This window comes from Mastacembelus armatus, chromosome 22, assembly GCF_900324485.2.
Source record: "Mastacembelus armatus chromosome 22, fMasArm1.2, whole genome shotgun sequence".
Lineage (NCBI taxonomy): Eukaryota > Metazoa > Chordata > Actinopteri > Synbranchiformes > Mastacembelidae > Mastacembelus > Mastacembelus armatus.
The window spans coordinates 19,831,287-19,854,090 of record NC_046654.1 but is presented as its reverse complement, the minus strand read 5'-3'; the positions used below and the strand labels follow the sequence as shown (position 1 = coordinate 19,854,090).

Below are 22,804 nucleotides of genomic sequence, written 5' to 3'. Positions count from 1 at the left end.
ACCAACTTATTACCTTGTGTTGCAAAAAGTGTGCTCTAATACTATGTAGATGTGCCCATTGGTTACTTCAAAAATGTTAACTGTATATTACTGTGGTAATTACATGATAATACATTACACTTTTGTTATCAAAATGCTACCTCCTTATTACTTTATTATAAAGCTGAAATGCTACCAAAAAAATAACCAAAGACAAAAATCATTTTTCACTTGCATGTTCTCTTTTGTATTAAGGATATACAGACATTGGTACCCTTCCATTAAAAAAACCACAATGGTCACTGAAATAACTTTAAATTGACAAAAGTAAAAAAATTACAAAAAATGAACTTGACAATTCTTTTTAATTGGGGTTGAACAGAAACATTTAAAAAACAAACTAATGAAACTGGCTTGGACAGAAATGATGCTACCCCTAGAAAAGATTGAAAATAATTTGACCATAGGGACATGTTAAACTAAAGTGTGTCCTGTAATTAGCATCACAGGTGCCTTCAAACTTGTAATCAGTCAGTCTGCTTATTTAAAGGGTGAAAAGTGTGCTGTTTGGCATCATGGTGTGTACCACACTGAACATGGAGAGTTGTCTCAGGAGATTAGAAAAAAAGTTATATATACAGTGGGTACGGAAAGTATTCAGACCCCTTTAAATTTTTCACTCTTTATGTCATTGCAGCCATTTGCCAAAATCAAAAAAGTTCATTTTATTTCTCCATTTCTTCTGATCCTCCTTTTGATGGTTCTGCTCCTTCATTGGAGTCCAGCTGTGTTTAATTAAACTGATTGGACTTGATTAGGAAAGGCACACACCTGTCTATATAAGACCTTACAGCTCACAGTGCATGTCAGAGCAAATGAGAATCATGAGGTCGAAGGAACTGCCCAAGGAGCTCAGAGACAGAATTGTGGCAAGGCACAGATCTGGCCAAGGTTACAAAAGAATTTCTGCAGCACTCAAGGTTCCTAAGAGCACAGTGGCCTCCATAATCCTCAAATGGAAAAAGTTTGGGACGACCAGAACTCTTCCTAGACCTGGCCGTCCAGCCAAACTGAGCAATCGTGGCAGAAGAGCCTTGGTGAGAGAGGTAAAGAAGAACCCAAAGATCACTGTGGCTGAGCTCCAGAGATGCAGTAGGGAGATGGGAGAAAGTTCCACAAAGTCAACTATCACTGCAGCCCTCCACCAGTTGGGGCTTTATGGCAGAGTGGCCCGACGGAAGCTTCTCCTCAGTGCAAGACACATGAAAGCCTGCATAGAGTTTGCCAAAAAACACATGAAGGACTCCCAGACCATGAGAAATAAGATTCTCTGGTCTGATGAGACCAAGATTGAACTTTTTGGCGTTAATTCTAAGTGGTATGTGTGGAGAAAACCAGGCACTGCTCATCACCTGCCCAATACAATCCCTACAATGAAACATGGTGGTGGGAGCATCATGTTGTGGGGGTGTTTTTCAGCTGCAGGGACAGGACGACTGGTTGCAATTGAAGGAAAGATGAATGCGGCCAAGTACAGAGATATCCTGGAAGAAAACCTCTTCCAGAGTGCTCAGGACCTCAGACTGGGCCGAAGGTTCACCTTTCAACAGGACAATGACCCTAAGCACACAGCTAAAATAACAAAGGAGTGGCTTCGGAACAACTCTGTGACTGTTCTTGACTGGCCCAGCCAGAGCCCTGACCTAAACCCAATTGAGCATCTCTGGAGAGACCTGAAAATAGCTGTCCACCAACGTTCACCATCCAACCTGACAGAACTGGAGAGGATCTGCAAGGAAGAATGGCAGAGGATCCCCAAATTCAGGTGTGAAAAACTTGTTGCATCATTCCCAAGAAGACTCATGGCTGCACTAGCTCAAAAGGGTGCTTCTACTCAATACTGAGCACAGGGTCTGAATACTTATGACCATGTGATATTTCAGTTTTTCTTTTTTAATAAATTTGCAAAAATTTCTACATTTCTGTTTTTTTCTGTCAAGATGGGGTGCTGAGTGTACATTAATGAGAAATAAAATGAACGTTTTTGATTTTGGCAAATGGCTGCAATGACACAAAGAGTAAAAAATTTAAAGGGGTCTGAATACTTTCCGTACCCACTGTATATATAGATATATAGATCATCTCCAAGCAGCTTGATGTTCCTGTGACTACAATTGCACAGACACAAAAATGAAGCATACAAAGAAAAGATCACTGTACCTACTGTGAAACATGGAGGAGGCTTGGTTATGTTCTGGGGCTGCTTTGCTGCATCTGGCACAGAGTGTCTTGAATCTGTGCAGGGTACAATGAAATCTCAAGACTACCAAGCCATTTTGGAGAGAAATGTGCTGCCCAGTGTCAGAAAGCTTGGCTTCAGTCATAGGTCATGGGTCCTTCAACAGGATAATGACCCAAAACACACAGCTAAAAACATCCAAGAATGGCTAAGAACAAAACACTGGACTATTCTGAAGTGGCCTTCTATGAGTCCTGATGTAAATCCTATTGAACATCTGTGGAAAGAGCTGGAACATGTGATCTGGAGAAGGCACCCTTCAAACCTGAGCCAGCTGGAGCAGTTTGCTCACAAGGAGTGGGCCAAAATACCTGTTTACAGGTGCAGGGGTCTCATTGAGAGTTACAGAAATCGCTTGATTGCAGTGATTGCCTCAAAAGGTTGTGCAACAAAATATTAAATTAAAGGTACCATCATTTTTGTCCAGGCCAGCTTCATTTGTTTGTTTTTTTAAATGGTTCTGTTGAAACCACAATTCAAAAGCTGACTGATTTTTCTTAGTTAATTTTTATTTATTATTACTTTTGTCAGGTTCATGCTAATTCAGTGACCATTGTCGGTTTTTCTTTCTTTAATGGAAGGGTACTAACAATTTTGTTCACGTGTGCAACTGTTTGCCTAAAAATATTGTATTGTCTGTTCTGTGCTTGCTATTGAGTTGGACAGAAGTCAGTATCAAGAATTTAGCTCAGTGCTGGTACTTGACATATTTAAGAGTGGGTGTTCAAGGGTGTTTAAATATATTCTGAAAAAAGCCAGTACACAGTCAAGGCATGATTTCCACAAGAACTCTGAAGATATCATCTAGTAGGCTATCTGACCCCAGAATGTCAGCAGCAGATATTTTAAGTCCTGTAAGTTGTGAGTTGTTTTTCCAGCACATACCACAAATGCTTCATTGAAATAAGATCTGGGGAATTTGGAGGCCAAGGCAACACATTGAACTTTTTGTCATGTTCCTCAGATGATTCCTGAACAGTGTTTGCAGTGTGGCAGATTGCATATCCTGCTGAAGAGGCCACTGCCATCAAGGAATATCGTTACCATGAATGGGTGTACGTGGTCTGCAACAGTGTTAGGTAGGTGGTATGTGTCAAAACATGAGTTTTGGGAGCAAAGGTTTACTGCAGAACATTGCTCAGAGCATCCCACAGCCTGCACTGGATTGCCTTCTCTCAGCTAGTATATATATTCCTTGTATCATATCTTTACCAAGTAAATGATGCACAGACAATATATGTGATTCATCAGACGAGGGTCCTCCAATCCAATACAATTTATTCATTAAGCACTTACAAAAAACAACAAGATTGGCCAAAGTGCTGTAAAGAACAATAAAACAATTGTAAAAAGATACAATACATTCAATCAAATACAACAGTAAAAGTCAGCATCTCAAACTGAGTTAAAAGCCAAAGAGAAAAAAGTTTTAAGATAGGATTTAAAAACAGGAAGTGATTCACCCTGCCTAATGTGTAAAGGCAGCTCATTCCACATTCTGGGGGGCTGCAAAAGGCACGGTCACCTCACAGTTTCCTCTTAGAAATGACATGCAGACTTGATCTGATCTGCTGTCCTGACAGAGCATGAGGGGAGCATAAGCCCTGAGCAGGTCAGTGAGATATCGCAGAGCAAGATCATTTAGGCATTTAAAAACCAAGGAAAACATTTTCAAATCAATTCGGATGTGCACTGGGAGCCAGTGAAGGAGCACTAAACTTGGAGAAATGTGATCATGCTTTTGAGAACCAGTCAAAACTAACTTAACATGAAGTTTTTCAGTTTTTTAATTTATTCTACATTAGCTCTTTTGTGTTATTATATCAGAAAGGCTAGCCATCACTCCCTACTTATATCAGTGAGTCTTGGGTGTTAATGACGCTGTCATGTGTTCACCAGTTGTGCTTCCCTGAAACACGTTTGGTAGATAGGTAGGACCACAACACTGCTATTTTGGAGATGCATTAACCCATTCATCAGAACCCTTGTCAAAGTTGCTCAGATTTTTCTTGCTTCCAACATTTCAACTTTAAGAACTGACTGCGGTGGTGACTCCCACCAGAGCTTATGTTTACGTCACATGCACGTCCAGTGTCTGAGCACTTAAAAATGCTGGTGGACTACATTCATTTTGCAACTATCACTCACCATAGGGAAAGAGGCTCATGCCTCCTGCTAAAGGTTGTACACTGGCTAGCTTACCAAGCCCTGGCAAAAGCTGATTTGTCATAACCTCCAGAGTGTTTCAACCCCATTAAGAGGTGTTCTCCTAAATAAACCAGCCAATTATCCTGGTGGACTCCTGAACCAATGCAAAGTGGCTAATGGGAGGTAACCCCGGGACTTTGAATACACACACAGACACAAAACAGGAGGTGTCATTCAGACTGCTTTTTGGAGTCCCAATACAACTCTAGGCTCATATACTTAAAAGAGGTTTTAACCCTTTAAAACCTACCATAGAACAAATCCGTCAGAGCATATCTTGACATTTTTACATGTTGTAGTGCCATTTTTTGGAGCATTTTAATTTGCCATACATCAATGCAACCCTTATATCCCAAATGTTAATAAGTCCATACTAACTAAATAAATTGCTAAAAAGTGCAATAAACCACAAAAAAAGATAATTGTTTTTTACACATACTTTTCTAAATACAGAAATGTCATAGCTGTATCACTCAAATTTGTAAATATAAGAAAGTTGTACAAACTCCTTTCACTCCACAGAAATTTTATTTTGAGTGTGTCTATAATTTAGCTTTTGAGCTTTTTATAACCTGTAGTAAAACGAAAATAAAATGCACATTGTGCAAAAAGGCAGCATGTGCATCAAAATAAACTATTTACAATAGTACAATCAAATCTCTAAGTGTGCCAGATACCTATGAGCATATTTTCTAGGAGTTGTGATAGGACCATAATAACACACAGAGGCACTTTACAGGCCTCACACATGAAGGGAGTGCACTTCCCACACAGCCTGTACTTCCTGCGCCCCTGTGTGCCAGATACCCCCTCAACAATAGCAACAGGCATGTGCTGGTATGTCTCCAGGACTGGTTGTCGATGCACTCCTCAGAGTTCAACTGTCAACTGCTCCTCAAAGGGATGGTGCCTCATTGGCTGCTGCTCCAGTTTGCCACACAGCTTTTTGTGGAGTAAATAGCTGTTTGTTACAGCAATGTCAATCAAGTGATGCAGCACTGTCACATACTACTTTCTGCTCTTTCATGGCGAGGAATAGGACCCAATCAGCTGGTCTGAGAGGTCAATTCCCCCCATGAAGCAGTTTTAGTCCTTCACAGCCAACGGCACTGGCACCTAGACTGTTGTGTGTTTTCCACCAACCTTGCGCATACTTTTTACAGTGTACCCTGAGAAGGCACTGTGCAGAGTGGAGCACACACTCACCTATTATGTCCATCCACTTGATAAAAAGGAGAACTCCGTCTCTGATCCATCTGATTGTCCCCCATGGAGATTTGTTTGTCAGGGCGTAAATTTTTGTTTTGGGAATGTCAGTTCTTGTGCCCCAAAATGTCCCACAAGCTCAAAACCCCTCCTCATTAAGCTTGTGGAACAGTGCTGGGCTGGTATGAAAAATATCATAATAAATGTGATATCTAGATCCCAGGAAGTACACGTACAGTGTGAGCCCAATGTATTGATACATTTCAGCCTCTGTGACCTGAGCCCATTCGAATTTTTGCCTGTAGCAATATTTTTTGCATTTTTATTTGTGTTGGTACACAGACTTTTGTTGGCAGCCCGGTCAAAATACATTTTGATCAGCTCAGATGGAGATGGACTGTCCACCTATTGTGAAAGAGGTGGCTGCGCATCTCGTCTTCTTTTGGGCAGAAAATGTGGTAAGGGATGTAGCAAGCTGTCAGGCTCCTTTTCACTTTTCCAGTCAGCTACATCACCAGGCAGTGTGTCTGACCTGGAGGAGCCAGTGGATTGACTCCTGCAGCCTCTCTTTCCTGTACTCTTTCCTCTCCCTCTGCCTCGACCCTAGGTACAGGGTGCCTCAGGGGAGCAGGAGACCTCCATTTCCTCCTCCTCAACATCATCAACACTGCACACAGACGACGTGAATAAATGTGTACAGCATGAGAATCATGCATAATGATGCGTATATGGCACGAAAGTTTTAGGGTTGTATATATTCCATACTTTTCTGTAACTCAAAAGCAAACAATATTTCATGAATATCTTATAGCTATTTTACCGGAGACATAGTGTTCAACTTTAATTTTAAAGTGTAACTAACAGTCCTTCTCAGAACTGAGAAGTATGTGTGTGTTTTCTCAGAAACCTCAGGCAATTAAACACTTTATACTTTATAATTTTGTACTTAAGAGTCAATTAAAAACTTTAGCTGTTAATCCTCTGGGGTCGACGAATGCCTGTGGAACCAGCTCCACTGAGTTTATTGCTAGTCGTAAAACTCTAATGAAGGGTTATTACTTGGCATCCTGGGGTTTTGTGCAAACAGAGTTTAGATAAAGGAGTAGAGTGTAGGTAGGTGATTCTTATCTCACCTCCAGGTTGAAAAGTCTTTTGGAATGCACTTTACATTAAACAGTCCCTAGTTGAGACAAAACAGTTCTTTCTGTCAGGTTTGAAAGATCATTGTGACTTCAGAATCAATTATTAGAACTAACAGCAAAGCAACTAATATAGTTCTCAGTTCCTGCAGTGTGAACAAAAATAAAGGGGAATTCCTCGAAAGGTTCTATGAACAACAAAAAGGTTCCTCCGGGCCTCATGTTATGCTATCAGTGCTCAAGCACTCAAGCAATAGCCCCACGCCCCCCACAGGACTCCCACCTCCCACTTTACGAACGATTGCTTTACCTGCTCCAATAACACAGCTATTTTACTTCAAATTTATGCACATGACAATATTACTACTCACAATTGTAGTGATTCAAAATGTCACATTTTTGTACCACGGCATGTTTGTGATGCCATGACAGTGGCATTGTGGCAGGAATGAAGTGGTTTTAAACATGCAGTGCCTCTTTAGCTCAGGGCACCGACGGTCCTCGGGCAGTCTAGGCCTATAGCAGCATAACGAAGGGATGGTTCAGGGTTACCTGAAGCCAGCCCTAACTATACGCATTGTCAAAAAGGAAGGTTTTAAGTCTAGCCTTAAAAGTAAAGAGAGTGTCTGCCTCCTCAACCCAGACTGGGAGCTGGTTCCACAGGAGAGGAGCTTGATAGCTAAAGGCTCTGCCTCCCATTCTGCTTTGGAGAACTCTGGGAACCACAAGTAGGCCTGCACTCTGAGAGCGAAGTGGTCTATTGGGATAATATGGTACTATGAGGTCTTTAAGGTATGAAGGAGCTTGATTATGAAGGGATTTGTATGTGAGAAGAAGGATTTTAAATTGTATTCTATATTTTACAGGGAGCCAATGAAGAGAAGCCAATATAGGAGAAATATGATCTCTCTTGCTAGTTCCTGTCAGGACTCTGGCTGCGACATTCTGGATTAATTGGAGGCTTTTTATTAAGATATTAAGACATCCAGATAGTAATGAGTTACAGTAATCTAGCCTTGAGAAAACAAATGCATGGACTAGTGTTTCTGCATCATTTTGAGACAGGATGTTCCTAATTTTGGAAATGTTGCGCAGGTGAAAGAATGCAGTTCTAGAAATTTGTTTTATGTGTGAGTTAAAGGACATGTCCTGGTCAAAAATAACTCCAAGGTTTTTTACAGTAGTGCTGGAGGCCAGGGCTATGCCATCTAGAGTAGCTATAATTTTAGAAAAGTTATTTCTGAGATTTTTAGGCCCAAATATAATGACTTCTGTTTTCTCCGAGTTTAAAAGTAAAAAGTTACTGGTCATCCAGGCCTTTATGTCAGTTAGACAGGCTTGAAGTCTGGTTAACTGGTTTGTGTTAACAGGTTTAATAGATAGATATAACTGAGTGTCATCCGCATAGCAGTGGTAATTAATAGAGTGCTTCCTAATGATATATCCTAAAGGAAGCATGTACAGGGTGAACAGAATTGGTCCTAGCACAGAACCTTGTGGAACTCCATAACTAACTTTTGTTCGTGTGGAAGGTTCATCATGGACATGAACAAACTGGAATCTGTCCGATAAATAGGATTGGAACCACTTTAACGCTGTTCCTCTGATACCAATCACATGCTCCAGTCTCGGTAATAAGATGTTGTGGTCAATGGTGTCGAATGCAGCACTAAGGTCTAGGAGGACAAGTATCGAAACAAGTCCATTATCTGAGGCTAAGAGAAGATCGTTGGTAACTTTCAACAGTGCTGTTTCTGTACTATGATGTGCTCTAAATCCTGATTGGAAATCTTCAAATAGTTCATTCCTGTGTAAGTGGTCTGATAGCTGCTTAGCAACAGCTTTTTCTAGGATTTTAGAAATAAATGGCAGGTTGGATATTGGTCTATAATTAGCCAAGACTCCTGGATCAAGACTAGGCTTTTTGAGTAAAGGTTTGATTACTGCAGTCTTAAAGGCCTGTGGTACGTAGCCTGATACTAGAGATAAATTTACCAAGTCCAATAAAGATGAGTTCATTAATGGCAGGGTGCCTTTAAGCAGTCTAGTCGGGATAGGGTCCAAGAGACACGTTGATGATTTCGATGAAGCAACTACTGATGTAAATTCAGAGAGATCTATAGGAGAGAAGCAGTCTAAACATAACTGAGGTCCTACAGATGATTCAAGAGCTACTGTAGTAAAAGATTCATTTATTGCAGGTATAGGAAGCATCTGCTGAATTTTATCTCTAATAGTTGTGATTTTATTTGTAAAGAAACTCATAAATTCATCACTGCTGAGAGCTAAGGGAACACTGGGCTCAACGGAGCTGTGACTTTTTGTCAGCCTGGCTACAGTGCTGAAAAGAAACCTGGGATTGTTCTTATTTTCCTCTATTAGTGATGAATAGTATGCAGTTCTGGCTTTACGGAGAGCTTTTTATATGTTAGTAGACTGTTTTTCCAGGCTAGAAAAATTTCCTCTAAGTTTGTGGAACGCCACTTCCTTTCCAGCCTTCGTGATGCCTGCTTTAAGGTACGAACATGTAAATTATACCATGGGGCTAGTCTTCTCTGAATCACTAACTTCTTTTTCAGAGGGGCTACAGAATCAAGCGTTTCACGCAGTGAGGTTACAGCGCTGTCAACAACATGATCAATTTGGTAGGGAGTGGGATTAAGGCAGCTGCCCTCCACTATGTTTATACTTGGCATAGATGCAAATAAAGATGGAATCATTTTCTTAAATTTATTAACAGCGTTGTCGGATAAACATCTGCTGTAGTGGAATTTTCTTCCAGACGCTGCATGATCCATCATTTTAAATTCGAAAGTTATTAAAGAATGATCTGACAAAACAGGATTTGGGGGAAAAATTATTAGATGTTCAATTTCGATGCCATAGGTCAGAACAAGATCAAGGGTGTGATTAAAACAGTGGGTGGGTTTATTAACGTTTTGAATGAAACCAATTGAATCTAATATAGAATTAAATGCAATGCTGAGGCTGTTATTTTCAACATCTACATGAATGTTAAAATCTCCCACTATAATGACTTTATCTGATCTAAGCACTAAATCAGACAGGAAGTCAGGGAATTCAGTTAAAAACTCTGAGTAAGGAACAGGTGGACGGTACAAAATGACAAGTAGAACTGGTTTTTGTGTTTTCCAGTTTGTATGTGAGAGACTAAGAGTGAGGCTCTCAAATGAGTTATAACTGTTCTGAGGATGAAAGTTTAATAATAAGTTTGAGTGGAAGATTGCAGCTACTCCTCCACCTCGACCTGTGCTTCGAGGAACATGATAATTTTTATGACTGAGGGGGGTTGATTCACTCAGACTGACATATTCATCCTGCTGTAACCAGGTTTCAGTAAGATAAAGTAGGTCAATTTGGTGATCAGTTATCAAATCATTTACTAACAGAGATTTAGAAGAAAGGGACCTAATATTTAATAATCCACATTTGACAGTTCTGTTTTTCTGTTCAATAAGAGGAGTGGTCTTAATTTTTATTAAGTTTTTATGAATAACTCCTCTTCTGTTAACTTCTGATTTATTTGATTTATATGTTCGAGGGGCAGACACAGTCTCTATGTGGTTTGAAGGGGGCGGCGGCTCTAAGGAAACTGCAGAGAAGCGTTTTAGACTGAGTCTCTGCATCCCGGTCCCCACCCTGGATTGTCAGGCTTTAGGTCGGCTAATAAACTCGGCCAAATTCCTAGAGATGAGAGCTGCACCATTCAAAGTGGGATGGATGCCATCTCTCGCTATCAGACCGGGTTTTCCCCAGAAAGTGGCCCAATTGTCTATGAAGCCCACATCGTTTGCTGGACACCCCCTAGACAGCCAGCGACGGAACGATGACATGCGGCTAAACATGTCATCTCTGGTCAGATTGGGGAGGGGTCCAGAGAAAACTACGGAGTCCGACATTAATTTAGCAAAGTTACACACCGACTCAACATTAATTTTAGTGACCTCCGATTGGCGTAATCGGGTGTCATTGCTGCCGACGTGAATAACAATTTTCCCATATTTACGATTAGCCTTAGCCAGCAGCTTCAGATTTGACTCGATGTCGCCCGCTCTGGCCCCAGGAAACATTTGACTATGGTCGCTGGTGTCTCTAGCTTCACGTTCCTGACTATGGAATCGCCAATTATCAGAGTCGGTTTCTCAGCGGGTGTGTCGCTGAGCGGGGAAAATCTATTAGAAACGTGAACAGGCAGGTGATGAGCCGTGGGCTTCTGCTTAGGAGTATGTTTCCTTCGGACCGTCACCCAGGCTAATTCTCCGGGCTGCTCCGGAGCTGCCCTTGGACCGCTAACAGACCCTGAGCTCGGTGGCTCCACACCAGCTAACGGGGCTAGGCTAGCTGGCTTTTGTTCGAAGGTGCGGAGCCGCGCTTCCAAATCAGTGATCCTCGCCTCCAAGGCTAACAGAACCTTACACTTAATACAGGTATCATTATCACTAAAGGAGGCAGAGGAATAACTAAACATGTGGCACACCGAGCAAGAAAGAGAGAGAGAGAGGGAGAGGCCATGTTAGCAAGCTAACTAGCTAGCTAAGCTAACCGGTAGGCCAACGAGCGCTAAGTCAGGAAATAGCAACAAACACCGGTCAAAGCAGAAAGGTACCCGACCAGCACCGGAATGCAGCAGCCAGTGAACCGTTCAAAGTCTAGCCGGTTCCCAGGTGTGCCAAACCACAGCTAGTCTGCCGCCAGTCTGCAGACGAACCACACAACACACACAACACGACACGCCTGCAAGACAAAAGTGATTCGCTTACCCGGATGTTCAGCTACTCACCTCCGTCTTTTCCTGTCAGGACTCTGGCTGCAGCATTCTGGATTAACTGGGGGCTTTTTATGGAGATACTGGGACATCCAGATAGTAATGAATTACAGTAATCTAGCCTTGAGGTAACAAATGCATGGACTAGTTTTTCTGCATTATTTTGAGACAAGATGTTCCTAATTTTGGCAATATTGTGCAAGTGAAAGAAGGCAGTTCTAGAGATTTGTTTTATGTGTGCGTTAAAGGACATGCCCTGGTCAAACTCCAAGGTTTTTCACAGTAGTGCTGGAGGCCAGGGCTATGCCACCTAAAGTAGCTATAATTTTAGAAAAGTTATTTCTGAGGTTTTTAGGCCTAAATACAATAACTTCTGTTTTCTCTGAATTTAAAAGTAAAAAGTTACTGGTCATCCAGGCCTTTATGTCAGTTAGACACGCTTGAAATCTGGTTAACTGGTTTGTGTTAACAGGTTTCATAGACAGATACAGCTGAGTGTCATCTGCATAGCAGTGGTAATTAATAGAGTGCTTCCTAATGACATAGCCTAAAGGAAGCATGTACAGGGTGAACAGAATCGGTCCTAGCACAGAGCCTTGTGGAACTCCATAACTAACTTGTGTGCGTGGAAGGTTCATCATGGACATGAACGAACTGGAATCTGTCCAATAAATAGGATTGGAACCATTTTAATGCTGTTCCTCTGATACCAGTCACATGCCCCAGTCTCTGTATTAAGATGTTGTGGTCAATAGTGTCGAATGCAGCACTAAAGTCTATGAATAATTAATAAAATATACACACCGAAACTTACAAAAGAAATTTCGTTTGTTGCTTCCAGCGGGTGCTAGTAACACACAGGTTAGAAGGAAAATATGTGGCAGAACATAGTTTCTGTGTCCTCTGCAGCACATCCTCACATTCACTCTGCACACAATCAGCATGCACACAGTGCACCTTCAGAGTGCACTGTCCACACAGGCATTTCATGTACATTTTTATTGTTTTTTTGTTTGTTTGCTGGATTTTATTCGTACCCAAGCAAGTCCAATGTAGGTGTTCAGTGCTGCCATGTGCAGTATGTTATAGAACACAGCAACTGTTAGCAAACTGTTAGGGTTAGGGTTAGACATGTAGTGTGAAAGTTGAGTGAAGCATTATATTTCTGTGAGGGGTAAAAATTACCCCTTGGCAGTTCTAGGTGTAAATGGTCTTTTTTTTTTCTTTTAACCCCACCCCAACCATAATTCACTGGAGGTGTTAAGAATACAATTTTAGGATATTGCTTTTATTTTAAAAGACTTGCAGGCATTTGTAAACAGGAAGGGGTAAAAATTACTCCTTGGCAGTTCTAGGGTTAAACATTATCAAACTGAGCCATCCTCAGTGCAGGACAAACTGGTCTCTGTGCAGCTGCTGTGAGATGAATGCACAGAGACTGTTTCCAGTGTGGAGAACAGCTTGTTCTGCCGACATTTTTCTGTAGCTTGTCTGCCTTATGACGATTGCAAAAGACATCATAGGTGTTTTAACAATATTGTGCTATTGACTTATTGAGCCAAGACCTCAGAATCATTCCATCATCACCAAAATCTAGGCAGTAGGCTATTTGTTTTCATCATCCCTGCACCTCCTGGGGCATGCTGTAATTGGCATCCTGCATCCAGTAACTGTGGTAATGTCAGGTGCTCCATTTGTAGATCTACTGACAGGGACATCCTGCAGTTTCACAGACATTCATTGTCATGCTAGCAGCTCCAGCTGTCAACCTCCAGGCAGGAACAAGAACAGACATAGTCTCAGCAGGGATGACCAAACCATGGACAGGAACTGTAACAGGGAAAGTTGTGATCTCGACAGAAAAGGCCAAACAACAGACAGGGACGCGAACAGTGTTTGCATTGTTAAAGCTGGCCCCTTTCTCAGGGTTATAAGAGGCTTTCGTGTAGGTGGCCACAGGAAGCATCAACATAGGTGACCCGCTCACGAGACAACAATGTGGTTGGCCCCCTGTATGCCATAGGAGGCGTCGACGTAGGCAGCCCACTCTGGACTGCTGGAAGCATTGACATGGATGGCTCCTTCTGGACCAGCCAGCACTGACATAGGCAGCCCGCTCTGGACCACAGGAAGCATCAGCATTGGTGACTTCTGGGCCACAGGAGGGATCAATGTGGGTGACCTGCCTATGGGATATAGGAGGCAGGAGGCATTGACTTGGATGGCTCCTCCCAGACTGTCATGAAGAATTGCCTCAATGAAGCTGTGGTTTGGCAGGCAGAGATCACAGACAGTCAGTAAACTAAAAACACTAAGAGAAGGAACAGAAAATATATCAAAATAACAGTCCAAGGTGAGAAACAGGTGCAGGTTGTAACAGTGGCAGGTGTATTTTTGAAATTTGGGTGTAACCCTATGGAAAATACTAGGGTTAATAAGGTTGAAACAATTTTATTCTATGGTATGTTTATTACGTTATGTGTGGTGTACATTCATTTCTAATTCAGAGATGAGAGTGTGATAGTTCTATACTGTTACCTTTCTGGGTACCCATGACGTCATTATGTAATGTAACAAAGTTTGTTAGAAAGACACGTGAAAAACGTGGTGTGTACAGTCTAACTTGTATGAGGTGTGGCTATTGGATACTGGATAGCGGGGACCCCACACTAAAAGGGGTAGAGAGAAATGGATCGTGAATAACTTAATAAAAAGGAGACAGAGAGAGACAAAGGGATTCCAGTTGGTTATTACTTTTGTGTAATGTGGCATAAGTTTGTTTACGGGACTATTAAGAGACTGTTAACTCAATCTGGGTGGGCATTACCTGGTATAGAAGCAAACGGAGCTACGACGGGACTACGCCACCTCTAACTGAGACAACAGACATTGCATCGTCTATACGAAGGTGCAGAGTGAAAGTTTCGCACATTCGCCATTGTTTGTGTGCGGTTGGGGATTGTTTAGTCGTGGGACACCGGAGACCATGGGGACACTTTGGGAAATGGGAAAAGGCAAGTGGGTCCGGATATGACAGAGAGAATGATGGCTGTTATCCGGATAGCGCACCCAGCCACCGAGAGCGTTGGGTGTTCCTCCGGCAACAAACTATTCCGTGCCAGGAAGGATTATTTTGAGCGCTGGACAAAAGGCACTGTTTTGTTGTTAAATTGTTGGAGTGAAGCGGCCATTTTACATTTCAAGGCCTCAACGCACCCGAGCACATCCCAGGCCTGCAACGGGAGGGGGAGGGGTGAATACAGTGGCGTGTGTGTGTGTGTGTGTGTGTGTGTGTGTGTGTGTGTGTGTGTGTGTGTGTGTGTGTGTGGGCCCACAGTTACTTATGTTTAGTTCAGTTTAACAGTTTTGGCTGTGTAAATTGCTCAACCAGTTACACTGTCATAAGTTTAAAACAGTGTGGAGGTATGTGATGTGGGAAATAGTAATTCAGTAACTATCATATTTGAAGGGTCAAAGTATTTGGCTCATTTCAAACCCTCATTTTATTAAACTTTGTATTTCACTTCTTAAATCCCTTTTCTATTTGTTGTGAGTCTTATGGTATTTTGGGTAGGTATATTATCAAAGTAGGACACAGACAGGGGTAGGGCAAAGGGATTTTTGATTTATTCAGATAGCAGACATAGTTGGTGGGGGGGGCAAAGTTTAGGCAAAGAGGAGGGCCTTAATCCAACAACACAAGGCATTTAGTTTACCCAAATTCTAGGTCAGCAAGGTAGGGCACGCTACATGGGAATAGGTGGGCAAGTTGTTTTTTTGCTTCTATTCTATTAAGTCAGTCTATTAAAGTTGGCTAGGCATGAGCTTCATATATATTTAAATATATATCTGACTTTCAGAAAAGTAAATTTTATTTATTTATTTCCTAAAATGTTGAATTACACATTTTCCAGATCCCATTCCAAAGCAATATGTCCAGTAAAAAAATCTGCAGTCTTGTTTGGTGCAAAAATACATTCAAAACTTAGACATTTTAACAAATAATTCCTTATTTTTTAATTTCCCTGGTATTTTTTGGTCAAACTACACTGGAGTATAGTTATTTTGTGTTAAATTGATTTAGGAGAAGGTATTTCTGCATAAAGGAAGGTACGTAAATTCTGTCCACCATTGCCTGTGTGTTAGAGATCACTTCAGGACCAGTACAGATTGCACATTACAGTAATCAAAAGCACTCTTCTGATGTACATGTGAATATTTTTTTCAACAGATTTGAAAAAATATAAACTGAGCCTTAAAGTTTGCAATTAGTTTGCGTAAAACAAGCAATATTAGCTCTATAGTCTTCTAAACAAGAAAGGATGGCATTTCTATTGTTCATAAAATTGATATTAAAGCAATTTTATTTTGATTTGTTTCCAAAGATTATTGAATATATTTAACATTTGGCAGTAAATAATAGTATGAATTGTTTAACTATACTAAACTAAATATGCATATTGTGAGGGCAGCATGTGTTACAGTGCTCAGCACTGTAGCCCACAGCAAAACAGTGCTGGTTTCAAACCCATGGCCAAAGGGGCCCTTTCTGTGTGGAATTTGCATATTCTCTCCAGGTCTGTGTGTTTTCTCGAGTACTCCAGCTCCCAGTCCAATCCACAGACATGCAGGACAGGTTAACGAGTGACTCTAATTTTCAGATAGATGTGAATGTGAACATAAATCACTGTATGTCTCTATGTGTCAGCCCTATGAAAACACTGGTGATTTCTCCAGGATCTAGTCTGATTGTCTCAGTGTCGCTGATTGGTTACAGGTGATACAGATGCTGAATAGGTTGAGTTTTCATTTGTTCATATTGAAAAAAAAAATCAAAAACATCAGACCAGGAATAAAGTCAAACAACACAACCAGACCACTACAGCAGACACACACAAATAATTTGGTTAGACTGTCTGCATTTAATGATATAAGTGCTAAAACACTGGAGGATGCATCTCCAGCTTCTCTTTTGTGCTACATTCATCCACTTTCTGTTTGGACAACCTGCCAACCAGCTTCTTCAAAAATGTTCTGTTACTTGTAATCCTTGAAGTGTTCAATTCTTGAACCATTCTTGTTCAACCTGTACATGTCACTTCTGGGTCAAATCATAAATAATGTTGCTTATCAGAGCTGTGTAGATGGCACTCAAATTTACCTAACTCTATCAACAAGTGACTATGACACTCAGTCTTTCAGTGCTTAGAGCAAGTAAATATCTGGATGCAAATGTACTTAGTTATTGCCCACCCTGTTTCCAGTGCTATAAAGACCAAATTTCAAATTTTAATAATCATTCATCTCAGCCATATAGAAAAACTTGGAGGTCATGTCCAGACAAGATTTAGGGAAATTTACAAAATACAATGTTAGAATAAACGACTTTTTCTGGTCCTCCCAAAAAGACTATTAGACAATTTCAGCTCATTCACAACACTTCAGCCAGAGTTAAGGGAGAACTGAGCACATCACTCCTGTTCCTAAATCTTTACACTGGCTACAATTTACCAACAGAATAGATTTTAAAGTGTGAATGATAATTGGCTATTTCATCCTCCAGACCTACATGCCCTCCATCCTGATCACCATCCTTTATACATTACTCCACTCTTCTCCTGTGCCTTAGATGTATTGGTGTCTCTGCTACATGTTTGTTTTCTCTGTTGGGTTCAAGGCTACTTACATGTTATTACTGCACTGTAGCTGTTTGTCAGATTTTATAATATTTCTGTCTTTTCTTGCCTCTGTAAAGCACTTTGAATTGCCTCTGTGTTTGAAATGTGCTATGTAAATAGCACCATCTTGCACTGCATTGCCTTTAGTAATGTGTAAATAGATTATGATACAGCACCTGTGGCAGCATCCAGTGAGAGAGGTTTTGACAATGTAAATGAGGAAGTCAACTGCAAAATCACATAAAAATCCACATCTTCGTAAAGGTTTAGTTAGTAAATTAGCTCATCTAATCTAGAGGTGGCTGACACTCAAGTTATTCAGACTTCCATGTTAACATGTTTACAGAAAGAAATGCAAGATCAAGTAGGAACTCACTATAACCATAGCTTGTAAAGCTAGCTTCTTATGTTACATTTTAGTTATATCTAGACTATTTCATCCTGCACTTTGTCTTTGACAGGCTCTTATCCTCGTTTGTCCCTGAGCTTTAAGCTGAAGAGGAACATTGGCTATTTCATCCTCCAGACCTACATGCCCTCCATCTTGATCACCATCCTTTCTTGGGTTTCCTTCTGGATCAACTATGATGCCTCAGCTGCCAGAGTAGCTTTAGGTCGGTGTGTTTTAAATTCTTTACTGATTTGTGATTATGTTTGTGGATATGACTTTTAGTCATGCTAATGGCCTGGCTCCACATAGGAATGCCTGTCTGTTAGTCAATCATTTTGATGAAATCTTCCTTCCTTCCTTCCTTCCTTCCTTCCTTCCTTCCTTCCTTCCTTCCTTCCTTCCTTCCTTCCATCCATCCATTTTCTGTAGCTTTATCCAGGGCCAGGTCGTGGGGCAGTGGTCTAAGCAGAGATGCCTAGATTTCCTTCTCCCTAGAGATTTCCTCTAGCTCTTGCAGGGGGGATACACGAACAGATGCCTGAGCACCTCAGCTTGCTCTTCTCGATGTGGAGGGCACTGGCTCTACACTGAGCTCCTCTCGTGTGAATGAGCTCCTCACCCTATCTCTAGGGGAGCGCCCCCTCCACCTTGCAGAGGAAACTCAATTCGGACACTTGTACCTGTGATCTTGGCCTTTCGGTCATGACCTAGAGCTCATGAACACAGGTGAGGGTAGGGCGATAGATTGACTGGTAAATTGAGAGATTCACCTTTGGACTTAGCTCCTTCTTTACTACAGCAGTCCAGTACATCAACTACATTGCTGCTGCTGCTGCACAAGATCCATCTGTCAATCTCCCATTCCATTCTTCCCTCACTTGTGAACAATACCCTGAGATACTTAAACTCCTCCACTTAAGGCAGGATCTCTTCTCTGACCCAGAGAGTGCAAGCCACCTTTTTCTAGTTGAGAACCATGGCCTCGGAGGTGCTAATTCTCATCCCAGCTACTTCTCACTTGACTCCAAACTGCCCCAGTGCATGCTGAAGGTCCTGGCTTGGTGAAGCCAGTAGGACAACTGCAAAAATCAGAGATGCAATCCTGTGGTTCCCGAACTGGAACTGGACTAACGCCATGAGGGACACAGTCGAATGTCTTCTCCAAGTCCACAAAGTACATGTACACTGGTTGGGCAAACTCCCATGAACCCCTGAATACCCTGGAGAGGGTATAAAGCTGGTCCAGCATTCCACAGCCAGGATGAAAAATGTATTGTTCCACCTGAATCCAAGCTTCTACTATCAGCCCAATTCGTCTCTCCAGTACTCTGGCATAGACTTTCCCAGGAAAGCTAAGGAGTGTGATCCCCCTATGGTTGGAACACATTCTGCAGTCCCTCTTCTTGAAAAAATGGGCCACCACCCTGGTCTGCCAGTCCAGAGGTACGGTCCTTGATCTCCATGTGATGTTGCACAGTTGTGTCAGCCAAGACAGCCCAACAACATCCAGAGACTTAAGGTACTCAGGGTGGATCTCGTCCACCCACAATACCTTGCCACTGAGGAGCTTCCAAACCACCTCAGTGACTTCGGCCTGGCTGATAGACGGATCAGCCATCAGCCTGTGAGTCCTCAGTCTCTGCTACTTCCCCTATGGAAGGCGTGTCAGTGGGATTGAGGAAATCCTCAAAGTATTCCTACCACCGCCCAATGATCTCCGCCAGATCAGGTTTGCCAGAATTTCCCCGAGGCTGACGGATAGTCCTCCTCCAAGGCCTCACCAAACTTTCACTGTCGTTATCCACGTGAGTGTTGGAGTTCCCCAGCAGACAGAGAACATGGCTGCCTCAAAGAAATGGGACCCACTTCCTGTGTAGAAAAAGTAAAAGGCTCATTCTAAGATTAAGAAAATGCAATAGTTAATATTTTCTGGTGATTATACAATATTGACAACATATTTCTGAATACTATATTATATTCATGCTGTAGTTACAAATTGAACCTTTAATTTTTCTATCATGTTCCATGAGTTAACCATACTGTCCCTCCATATCTGCTTGTCTGCAGGTATAACTACGGTGCTGACAATGACCACCATCAATACCCATCTTAGGGAGACTCTTCCCAAGATCCCCTATGTAAAGGCCATTGATATTTACCTTATGGGTTGCTTTGTTTTTGTTTTTCTGGCCTTGCTGGAGTATGCCTTTGTCAACTACATTTTCTTTGGTCGTGGTCCTCACCTGCAGAAGAAGGTTGCAGAAAAGGCTGCTAAGTCCAACAATGAGAAAAAAGGCAGACTGGAGAGCAACAAAGTGCAGGTGGGGTAAATTTTATATATTTTATACATAGTTGTGTTTACAATATAAAATTCATGAAAAAGAAGCAACAATGAAGTTAAAGCCCTATTCACTGTAACACCTGGCCAGTCCTTGCATAAAGTGGAATTGACTGCTGGATTGTTTTTGTCAGTTCTCAAGATCATTACATATAGGTGGAAGGGGTGTGTTTCAGATGTTTTAAATGATATATCAAGTGATTTGTTTGAAGCACACTGGCATCTGGAGATTGTGTTGTACCTCTAGTTATTAGAGATGCACCGATTGTGAAATTCTGGGCCGATACCTATACCAATTTTTAAAATGATACTTTGGCTGATAACCGATGCAATACCTTTGTGTGCCATGCACCCCAAAACTACTCAAACTAATGTCCAACATAGTTTTTGCCATATTTCTGGCATTATTGCAACAGTGTGCACTTTGCAATTTTCCATGTTTTGAACATTTTTTCAAAAGCCTCTGAGACAGCGGTTGCGGAGTGTGAGCCCGTGAATTTCTGAGTGCAACACTGCTTATATCAAGTTAAAATCTTTGCCAATCCATTGTGCCATGAGGCTAAGTATGCTCACAGGGATAGCATCTAAACTCCATATATCGGTTGTAAAACTGATGGCAGGGATCTTGCCAGCCAGTAGCTCATGAATATGTGTGGCCACAATGTTGTAGAGTTCCGGGGGACAGACATCAGCAAAATAACAATGACTAGGCAGCATGTAACAAGGCTCCAGGTAGTCCATCAGACTTCAAAAGCCCATTTCCTTCACAACAGAAAAAGGTTGGTCATTTAACCCGATGAATTCCATCACTTTGTTAGTTATCCCTTAAGCTTTGATGCTATCTGTGAAGACCTTTTTCCCTTTCTCAAATGCTGTGGTTATCAACAGAGAATCAATGTGTTAAAATTTTTGACCTACCACCCTTCAAAATGTTACTCAAACATGTCTTACAAATTGCATACCGCTGATCTTTATGGGAGATAGAGAAATACCCCCACACAGCCAAAATTTTACTTCACTTTTATTTGAACACAAACTGCACATGCACAAGTCCTCACAAAAAAGGCAGTTAAGGGAAGTATATCACCACCTAGTCAATCTGTCCTAAATCTGCAGCTGGGCAGGCTACTTGATGTGCGTCAGACCACAAGAAACAGTATCTTATTTTCCAAAAGGCAGAGGGCGAATATCGGTCAATACCAATGCAAACCTGATAAATCTGTGCATCCCTAATATATATAGATATGTATAGATGTGTGTGTGTGTGTGCTGTATATTAGCAGAAAAGAGCAGTCATCAGGTGTGTCAAGTTTCATTTCACTAATGTTAGACGTTGTTTGGACACTGTCTTTGACTTTGCTTTTTATCTGTTTATTTGGATTTTAGTTACAAAATCAATGTAATGAAATCTGATGACCTTCTTTCTAAGGTTGATGCTCATGGCAACATCCTCCTGACAAACCTAACCAGTGAGATGGGTGGAACAGATATGATGGGCGCGCTCAATGATCCACGGGCCACCATGTTTTCTTATGACAGTGCCAGCATACAGTACCGCAAGCCTATGACGAGCCGTGAACTGTACAGACGGCCAGCCATTGACCAGCCAATGGGCCACAAAAAGGGCCGGTTGCGAAGGAGGGCCTCACAGCTCAAAGTCAAGATTCCTGACCTCATGGATGTTAATGCCATAGACAAGTGGTCCCGTGTCATCTTCCCAATTACATTTACCTTCTTTAACCTAGTGTACTGGCTTTACTATGTCCACTAGGATGGCAGTAGTAAGCCTCTGTGGCAGCACTACTATTTTAGAATTAGTAGTACTAGATATGTTTACACAATATAAATACAATAACGGCATGCCGTGTAGGAAATTATTTGTGAGAAATTTGAATGGTGTGTTAAGAATATTGAATCTGATCTGACATGATCTGATCTGATTATACTGAGTGAAACTTGTGAATATGAATGAAAATCTGAATGTATGGAATGAAAGTCTGACATATTCAATAACATTTGAGAATATGAAGTCTGGTTGTCCTCAATTAAAAAGTTAATAAACTTTGTCATTAGTTGTACAATATTCAGTTGGATTTACAATATTAACCACTCGCTAATTTGCTTAATTTTCTCATCATTACTCGGGATTGCTGCCACTAAATTCCTTGCTGATTCCTTGCTCATTGTAAACTTCTCAGTTGCTACATGACCGAGCAAATGAACTATACAAATTGAAAACACAAGATGGTGGCTGTGCTTTCATAACATCAGTTTTTGTCAAGTTTGTCAAATAAGTTCCTAAACAGCATGCTATAAAATTGTATTTATTTGTTATAGCATAACATTTATATATGTTATAGCTATAAACGTACATATATATATGTGTATATATATATATATATATATAATTAATTTAGTGCATTGATTAAGTATTCTTCACTTTTTTCAATTTTGTTATGTTGCAGCCTAATACTACAATTGTTTAAATTCATTATTTTCTCATTAAGCTACACTCTACTACACACTTTTAGGAATGTTTGTAAATGTATTAAAAAGAAAAAAACTTAAATATCCAATTTACATAAGTTTTCAGACCTTTTGCAACAATACATGAATCTTCATTGAATTCTGTGGTAAATGAAATTGAATGGACAAAAATTCAATTTTCACTTTCATTATGTGGTACTGAGTGTAGATTAATGAGAAAAACATATATATAATATACACATGAAGTAAGTCCTAACTTGCCCAACAGACTTTCATAACCTCACTATGGACAG

General features: G+C 41.1%; 1 protein-coding gene across 2 annotated transcripts in view; it reads left to right on the top strand.

Moving 5' to 3' along the window:
* The window catches only part of gabrb1 (gamma-aminobutyric acid type A receptor subunit beta1), a 95,658-nt gene extending 73,533 nt beyond the window's left edge, over positions 1-22,125 (top strand). Inside the window, exons 6-8 of one of the 2 annotated variants that reach the window (XM_026300937.1) lie at positions 17,757-17,909; positions 19,754-20,001; positions 21,454-22,125. In XM_026300937.1, the coding sequence (XP_026156722.1) occupies positions 17,757-17,909; positions 19,754-20,001; positions 21,454-21,795 (743 nt within the window). In that variant the 3' untranslated portion in view covers positions 21,796-22,125. Of the gene's footprint in view, positions 1-17,756; positions 17,910-19,753; positions 20,008-21,453 lie in introns of both variants that reach the window. The other variant, XM_026300929.1, reaches the window with a different exon arrangement.
* Positions 22,126-22,804: the final 679 nt, after the last annotated feature.